The sequence below is a fragment of the Pteronotus mesoamericanus genome, unplaced genomic scaffold (assembly GCF_021234165.1).
Source record: "Pteronotus mesoamericanus isolate MK-2021 breed Mesoamerican mustached bat unplaced genomic scaffold, CSHL_Meso_final contig_55, whole genome shotgun sequence".
Taxonomy (NCBI): Eukaryota; Metazoa; Chordata; class Mammalia; order Chiroptera; family Mormoopidae; genus Pteronotus; species Pteronotus mesoamericanus.
The window spans coordinates 9,731,813-9,740,242 of record NW_026555198.1 but is presented as its reverse complement, the minus strand read 5'-3'; the positions used below and the strand labels follow the sequence as shown (position 1 = coordinate 9,740,242).

The following is an 8,430-nucleotide window of genomic DNA, read 5'->3' as shown; positions in this document are numbered from 1 at the left end:
ACCAACCAACCGGTTTAGTACCAGGAAGCCTTCCCCAGATTTTCCAGGCAGATGGAGCTGTTTCCTTTCCTGGTGTCGAATAGCACTTTCCCTGAGTGTTATAGGTAATACTGTGTAATTTCTTTCTCCTTCTAGGTGAGGAACCACTCCAAGGTACGGGCTTTACCTAATTCATGTTCCCATGCCTAGCAGAGTGCCTGGCCCCGAGTAGGTGCTCAGGGAATGCCGAGTCCAGTGCCTTGCCTCTGCCAGCAGGCTCCTTTCAAAGTGCTCACTGGAGGACAGTTCTCGTGCTAGTCCTGGGCTGATTCAAGTAATTTTCACAATGTCCAAGGAAGGATGTCTCTGGGAGTCTGAGATATGGGTAGAGGAGACTCTTGGGCTGTGTCAACATGAGGACGGGGTTGAATTATCCCCCTACTCCACGCCAGGATCCAGTTTTAGTACTACTGTCTTGTCACTTGGCATGCTTCTGAAGCCACTGCTCCCTCAGCACTTAATCTAAGGGCAAAGGCTATATCTCCAGCCCTGATCTGTATCTCTAAGATGGAGGACAGCCCTAATAAACAGGCTGTCACCACACAGGGTGGGCCTGGGAGGCCAGAGTCAGGAGATCCTCAGGCCAGGCTTGGAGGGAGGGATTGAGCAAATGTGAGGGACTGGAAGAAAGCACCTGGATCCTAGTGGGAGTCTGTAGCTTTTCTAATTTTCCAGAGAACTCAGACCTCCCAGGTCATAGGATTCCACGTAGGTCAAAGGGAAAAGGGCAAAGGGGTAACCTTAATGGGTCATTTGGACTGGGGCTAGAGAGTGGGTGGGGGTGGCTTTTAGGATTGGTGAACTGTGTGCCATGTGGCCAGGGCAACTCTTTAGACCTGAATGTGCAAGTGGAGAAGAGGCCGAGGAAGGGTCTGGGTCAGTCTTTCTTCCGAGAATGCCCCCAACCAGCCCCTGTACTCAACCTCGAATATAGGATAATGTTCCTGGGGTCTTAGGGTAATGAGGGCTCCTGAAGAGATAATGGTGGTGGCGGCAGCAGCAGGAATTTGCTGAGCAGTCCCCTCCAGGCTCCCCCATTCCTCTCATCCCACCCAGCTCCCGCTCAGCTATCCACCCACAACCCCACTAGGGGCCTCAGAATTGCCAAAAGGATGTCAGGCCAGGCCACACACCTTTAGACCTCAATGAAAAACACCTCCAATCATGCCATCTCTCTGCAAGTAACTTTTATTTGTATTTACAACAGAATTGGTGGCTTTATTCCTCCATTTTTAGGACAGTTGACATCAGCAGCCAGATGGGAAGTCTGCAGTGAAGTCAAACTCATTCTGCCCCAGCCACAGCTCCGGAAGCTCGTTGGCCCGATCCAGACCCAGTTCCACCACCAGTGACATCAGCACCTCCTCATCCACTGGGTCAGAATCAATGATAGCAGGACTCTGGGCACCGGCAGAAGGAGCGGGTGACTCCGCCCCTCCTGCCTGAGCCTCCATGCCCCAGTTTTGTTGGGGCCCTGCCTCCCCGGGTTGGCCTGGATTGGCAGCAGCCACCCCATGATATTGGTTATTAAGTTTCTGCAGCTGCATGCTGGCCAGCAGGTGAGGGGCAGGGTGCAGGTTGAAGGGTGGGGGTTTAGCGGGAGGGGTGGTGGTAGGAGAACCTATTGGAGGTGGAGATCCCGCAGAATTAGCGGGAGCCCCACTGGCCTTGGTTCCATTCGAGGCTACCCCGGGGTAGTGCAGGGTGGCTACTGCTTTGCGATCTTTCACCCCCAGGTTAGAGTAGGCCAGAGCGCCCATCTCTTGGTTGGCATCCTAGAAGACAGAGAAAGGCACAGCATAGTACCAGGCCCAGAAAGCTCCTACATGCACTTCATTAGGGGACAGTAGGGGGGAGGTAGCAAGGAGGCCCCCTGGGAAATTGGCTCTCAGCCCAAGGATCCTTTTGCTGCCATGGCTCTGAGCTCAGTCCTCATGCTTGGCACCTGCCACCCTTAGTGGGTTTGCTGCTTTCATCTCCCTCCCTCCACCTCACTATTCTAATAAGGGCCAATGTCCCTTTTCTCAGTCTCATGTTAATCTTTTCTCAGTCTCACGTTAATGGTGTTGTCTTGTTCCAGTTCTGCCTCTCTGCTCCCTGCCCTGCCATCTTTCAACAACCCAAGTGGGTTCGATTTGAGTACATTTAGGCAGAAACTTTCATTCTCCCCAGAGAAAGCCCTGTTGTCTCCTCTCTGCTAAAGGACACCACACTTGACACCACAGCTAGAAGGGTCTACAACATGGCCCCAAGCCAGCTCATCTTCCCACGTCTCAGTGTCTCCGTTTGTAAAATGGCAAAAATTACCTCCTTCACAGGTGAGGTGCCACCTTTGACATCAAGTGCAGGTCTCGACATCGTTGGCATTTCAGAGCCTTGACAGAAGTTGGATAAACTGGTGGAAGGTGATGCTGCCAGCTGGAGCTGTTGTGCTGTAATATGAGGAAGAAGAGGTAAAGGTAAAGGCCTCACTCACGAAGAAAGCACTGACAAAGCCCGAAGCGGAGCACTTCCACAGGCTACAAGGCAAGGATGGTAACAGGGTTAGACACAAGACCACAGAACACTTGAGCAAGGGAGGGGCTTAAGCTGGAACTTTGTTTGCCTGAGGCAGGAAAAGTGCTTGGTTCGGCCAGGTGCTGCCCAGGTAGCCAGATACCCACATCACCAAGAGGGTACACGACAACTGTTTCCTCATGCTAGTGATTTCAGAGCCCCAAGTGTGTGTGGGGGGTGGGATGGTACTGTTCCTGATTCTGAAGGCAGAAATGTCCCTGCCTAAGTAGCACAACTTTCTCCATGGGCCACTGGCTTCTGGGTTGGAGAGCTGGAGACTCCACTCAGATTGGGAGAAAGTGGGAAGGAGTCAGGGCAAGGAAGATCTAGAGAGCAGGAAGCTGCAGCCTAGGGAAGGGATAAGTCCCCAAAGCAAATACCATGGAGCTCCAAAGTCCTGACTCAGGTGTGGGCCTGAGACAAGCCAGGCTGTTCATGGTAGGCCAGGGGCTCTGACCCAGCCAAAGAGCCTTGAGGAATGTCTCCACTTCCTCCCCTGCCTCAAGCCTCCTCCAAGATAGCCCTGGGGAAGCTGGTCTGAGCCCAGCCACACCCATCTATAATGACAGATGCGAATAATTCTTCCCAGAGAGAAACAAGCACTGTGATTCAATGGCTTTCCTATCAAGTAGCAGGGTTCTGGGAACAGGATCTAGCACTCTTATGCCCACAGGCCTTGCCTGACAACAGAATCATACCTGGAATGATCAACTGGTTTCCAAAGAAATAATTCCCTAGCTCAAGTGCCAAAGGATGAGGGGGTGAGGGGAAAAGAACCCCCCAACTGAGAAAATAAAAAATCTCCTCACCTGAAAACTCTCAAGATATTTTCCTAGCAGCTTGTTTTTTAAAGCCTCATATATTCTAGCCTTTGTGATGAATTAGAGATGTCGAATTTCATATTTATAAATACATTTTGCCCAAAAGATTCTTCAGCAACTTAAAAAGCATCTCTAATCTTTCCAACAAGGCTAGAATTCTCCTTGACACATCCCTCCTCCAGTGGTCATTAAGAATCTGTTCAGACACTTCTATAAAGTGGCCACTTATTACCTCTCTTTATCGTCTTCGCACCACTTGTAGGAGAGGGAGGCAAGAAAAATAGAGAAAGGAAGAAGTGAGGGAAAAAACATGAGAAAAAATATCAGTTGCTGGGTCGCCACCACCACTGCTTGGTTGGAGCCCTGTTTCTTTTCTGAGGTAACCCGGTAACATTTCAAGCCAGTGATCACAAGACAAGGAGTCTAATCCATGTGTCTTCCAGAGCCCAGCACCTTCACCATCAAGCAATTTTCACCTAAGAAAAAGGTTGAGGGGCTCTGCCCATCTTTCCCCACTCTTATGCAGCCTTCCTTCCCTTCCTTCTTTATGCCGCCAGGCATCCAAATGTACAAAAAAAGAAATTAACACTAGCAGCAACAATAACAAAAAGGGGAGGGTAAAAAGATAGAAAAAAAGTATCTGTTTTAATATCAGTTCCTGGGGAAGACCTTTTTTTTTTTTTTTTTTTACCACATCTCCCCCCTTCACGCTGGGAGCGCCCCGTAAACAGGACCCTGTTTTCATTCAGATCTGTTGCCTCCCATCACCGGTCCCCTCCCCCGACACCTGGCTAAGCCCCGCCTGGGTCTTTGCCGGTGGGCTCTCAGTAAGTGTTGCTGAATCTGTCTGAAGAAGGCAATCGCGTTTCGATCGGAATCCCTGCCCCTACTTGCCCGATTTTCTGTCTCCACTCCGCCACCCAGCCCGATGGAGGGCAAAACTTGGCAGCTCGGAAACGTCCCAGACTGTTCTCCAAGCCAAGAGCTGACCACTGTGATACGGCTGCGAGAGGCGACTGGGCAACCCAGTGCAACAAGTGCCTCCTCACACACTGGTGCCTCGCGGGCTGGCTACCAGTTCCCGCCCAACCTTTTCTTCAGACCTTCCCGTGGCCCGGCGGCCCCCTCCCGCCTAGATGAGGATGGGGAGGGAAGAGGAAGAAGAAAGAAGGGAGAAGCAGGTAAGGGGGCCTCCTCTTTGACCTGTTGGGGAACCAAAAGTTAAAATAGCACCAACCGGATGGCTCCATCCCGATTGCTATTTTCTCACTCAGGAGAAATTTAAAAATCCAAACAGTACTGCGGCTTGGCTCGGACGCGCTCTAACCCAGACTAGTCAGTTTCGCCACCTGAAAACTAAAGGCCCGTTGTTTGCGAACAGCTCGGCTGCCCTCCTTGCCGTATCCCAGGTGGAGCCGCCAGAGCTGGGGGCGGCCTGGAGCATCCCTGCACGAGAGGCGCGAGCACCCAGGCCACCAGGGCTCCGAGCGTCCGTTCCCGCAAGTGCTGTGTCAGTAACCGATCGTTGAGACCGCACGAACAGGCGGGCAGGAGAGCGGGGTCTTGGCCCCACGGTGTGGCCGCGCGCGGGGGCGCACTCAGGCTCCAGCGGCGGCCACTCCTGAGCCTCACCAACACTCACTGAGTCCCGCAGAGCATCTGAGGCGGCCGCAGGCTGAGCCTACCCCTTAGCCGGGCCGCCTGTGGTCAGTGCTCTAACCCCACTACCAGAAGAGTGAGATAGGCTCCGAGAGGTTCGGTAACTTGCCCAAGGTCACAGCGCTAGAAAGTGCCGGAGCCGGAATTCGCAGCCACGTCTTTCTGACTCCAAGTCCAGCGCTCTGTGAGGCAGAGACTCCAAGAGCGGCCGGGCCCCGCTGCGCTGTTTTATAAGGAGAGGGGTGTGTGCGCGGGTGTGCGTGCCTGTGTGGGCGTGCATGTGGGGGAGAGTAGAGGTCAACTAGATAGTAGAGGCAAGTTGCCCAATTTCGCTAACTTCCATCCCGCAATTCCCCCAAACGCGGCCCGAAAAGCCCCCCTCGCCTTCAGCCACCAAAGGAAACCTGAGCTTTGTGCAGCCCCGGAGCCGGAGCGTCCAGATGCGGTCCGGGAGATTAGCAAAGTCCGTGGACGCCAAGCTGGAGAAAGCGCGGGCGCGGGGAGAAAAGGTACTGCCGTCTCCCCGGGAGAAGCGGGCGCCTGGCGCGGCTGGCCGGGAGGCGGGAGCGCTGGAGAGCGAACCGGCTCACTGGCGGGCAGGCGGGCGGTGGCCCCTCCACCCCCAGCAGAGCAGCTTTTCAAACAGAAAACAACTCCCCAAGAGCCCCCCGGCCCGCGCGGCCGCCGCCCGCTCCTCAAGCCCGCTCCGCTGGAGTCCTTGGCCCCTCCGCCCAGCCCAGCGCCCTACCGGGCGGCCCGGCTTACCTCAGCGAAGCCTCCTGCCCTGGAGAGGGAAGCGCGGAGCCCGGTGAGCCGCGGGCGAAACGGCAAAGCCCCCAGCCCCTGGCACGCACGCACGCCGCCACCGCCGCCGCCGCCGCGAACCGGTCGCGCTCAGTGCCACCCGACCCCGGGGCGCCTGGGAAAAGCCCGCACCGCCGCGCCGCCGCCGCGCCGCACCGTGCCGCGCCAAGCGGCCCCGGCCCGCGCCCGCCCGCCCGCCGGCCCGCGGCTTCGGCGCCTGACTCCGGGGCGGTGGCAGCGGTGGCCGCCGCGCTCCCTTCCCGGCGCGGGGGACCCGGCTCTCAAGCCCCCATTGCCGCCCGGAGAGCCCTGACGCACACGCACACGGCAGCAGGCTGGCCTCGGCAAGGAATCCCAGGAAGGACAGACCCTTTTCCCCCTTTTTTTCCTCTCCCCCTCAATTTCCACGTCTTTATAACCGGCTTAGGGCATTATTAGCACATGTCCTGGCTCGTGGGCGAGTTGGTGGCAAAATCTGAACTGGATACTCACGCAGGGCCAGAGCGGGTGCTGTGCCTTCCTTAGCCTTCTCCCTCCTCGTCAGGAATGAGCCTTAGTCTGAGGGCTGCGGGCTGACTGCCGGGCGAAGAGTGAGCCTCCTCTTGGGCAGCTCACCCGTATCCCTTCTGCAGCTGTGCCGCTGGGAACATTTTATAGCGGCGGCTAGCGTGTGTGGCCCTTTAAAGGCGCTCGAGCTGGTGCAGTCGCCGCGGATCGTGTGAAAGCGAAGGGCCGGCTGGGGAACGGAGTCCGAGCGGCTCCGCGGGTCCGGCAGCGCAGAGGACGGGCCACGGCTCTCGGGATGGGGCTGGCGGGCCCAGGCCATGGGCACCCCGAACCCTGAGCCCCTGGGCAACGCCTGTGCTTCTAAAACTGGCGGGACCCCGGACCTGGGACGTAGTCTCTCCCTACTGCCCTTCATGGACTTGCCCAATAAATTCCACTTAGTAATTTCGCTGAGGCGAAGGAAAGCCGTTAGTGTATGTTTTCTGACCTAAATCTAACGGGTGACCTGAGAGGGCTTCAGAGGGGTTGGGGGGAGAGCTATGAACTCAGGGATTGACCTCGAGCAGGGGGCGCACAAGGGACGGTGCCAGAGAGGGGGTACGATTTGGGTTCTCTGCACGCCTTTCTCGGAGCCTGTCTGCCCCTTTGGGCTGCACCATTTCCCTTGCTGGAGGGACGAGCCTGGGGTCCCCGTTCCCCTTAAAGTCCCCAGATTCCAGACAGAGCCTCATCGAGGGCCTATGTGCCGGCAGCGGTGACTTCCCTCGAAGGCCTGAGCCGGGTTGGGTTTCAGGTATTCTCTCTTGTGGTTATCCAGGGCAGACGGAGGCTGGCAGGATGAGACGCAGAAATATGCTGCCCTCGAGAACCAGGTGCAACTCACGAGGCAGGCCAAAAAGACCAGGAAGTAGGGGAGGAACAGCTTGTCTTTGGGCTCCCAGGGATTCCTCCTGCCTTCCCACTATGACAGGTTATTTTATTATGATTATACAATCCTTCACATCTAGCAAGAATATTTCGCACTCGGAGCACACCGTTCCCACGTTGGGATGTTATCTTACAAATCTTTATAGGAAAGAGGTCCAGCCTTCTTCTTCATCTCAGTTCGTGTTCCTTGTAGCCAAGAAGCTCTGTCTCACCTCTTACAGGAAGGCCACCAAGATTACCCCTCTACCACATTCCTTTTTTTGGCCCCTTTAAGCAACAACGACTCAGTTTACACTGTTTATAAAACATGCTTTTAAAACAAGTCCCAATGTTATGAAAAAGGGGGGGGGAATGTCACCAAGGCATATTCACTATGTATGTGTTCTGTCTTCTTAATTGGAATTGAAGACCTAAAGGTCCTTTCCTCCCCCCTTTCTTTCCTTTCCTTTATTTAATCCCCAAGTGCCTTGCATTTGCTCTTCGAACAAAGTTCTGTTTGCTGACAGACTGAACTGCTTACTGACACAAAGATGGGCAGCAAACAGAGGGATAGGTCAAGGCCCTTCTTTGACACCTGGAGGAAGCTGGGGCGAGTTCTCTGGACTCCAGGTAAACCAATTCCCCAGCCTTGCATGTCTCCATTCCTTCCACTCACCCAACCCCAACACAAACCCCCGTAACAACCACACCATTGCTGCACTTTTCACTTTACCCAGAGATCGTGGGTCGTACCCAGTTTCCCTATGATAAAAGGCGGGATCTTTCGGGACCATAAAACCCTATAGAGTTTGCCTATATAAGACACCCTCAAGCTTTCTCCGTGTTTGCCTGAGGGGAGAGACCCAGGGTGTTTAAATGGCGTGTTGCTACTTTGGACCTCCAACCTATCCTCTCCCTCAGCCCCCGCTGGGGAGCAGATCTAGAACCGGCGGCAGCGTCTTCGTTGCAGGCTCCGGATCCGGGAGGTGGCGAATCCGCCCTCCATCTATTGGATGGCTCCCAGGCCAATTGTTAGAAAGAGGCATATGTTCATCTGGGCTTCTGGAGTGTCTCCGGAGCAGTTGCTCAACAGCCATCCCCTCCCCCATCCGGACCATTGAAGGGCAGAAAAAAGAGC

General features: G+C 55.2%; 1 protein-coding gene across 2 annotated transcripts; it reads right to left on the bottom strand.

The window, feature by feature from the left end:
- Positions 1 to 1,218: 1,218 nt before the first annotated feature.
- Positions 1,219 to 6,494, bottom strand: CITED1 (Cbp/p300 interacting transactivator with Glu/Asp rich carboxy-terminal domain 1). 2 transcript variants are annotated; one of them, XM_054579549.1, is made up of 3 exons: positions 6,372 to 6,494; positions 2,347 to 2,471; positions 1,219 to 1,814 (listed from the first exon to the last, which is right to left on the bottom strand). In XM_054579549.1, the coding sequence occupies exons 2-3, from the start codon at positions 2,404 to 2,406 to the stop codon at positions 1,287 to 1,289; spliced, it is 588 nt and encodes a 195-aa protein (XP_054435524.1). In that variant the 5' UTR covers positions 2,407 to 2,471; positions 6,372 to 6,494; the 3' UTR covers positions 1,219 to 1,286. The 2 variants fall into 2 exon arrangements, with proteins under 2 accessions (XP_054435524.1, XP_054435522.1); XM_054579547.1 differs by lacking the exon at positions 6,372 to 6,494 and adding an exon at positions 5,841 to 5,954.
- Between the last annotated feature and the right edge of the window lie 1,936 nt (positions 6,495 to 8,430).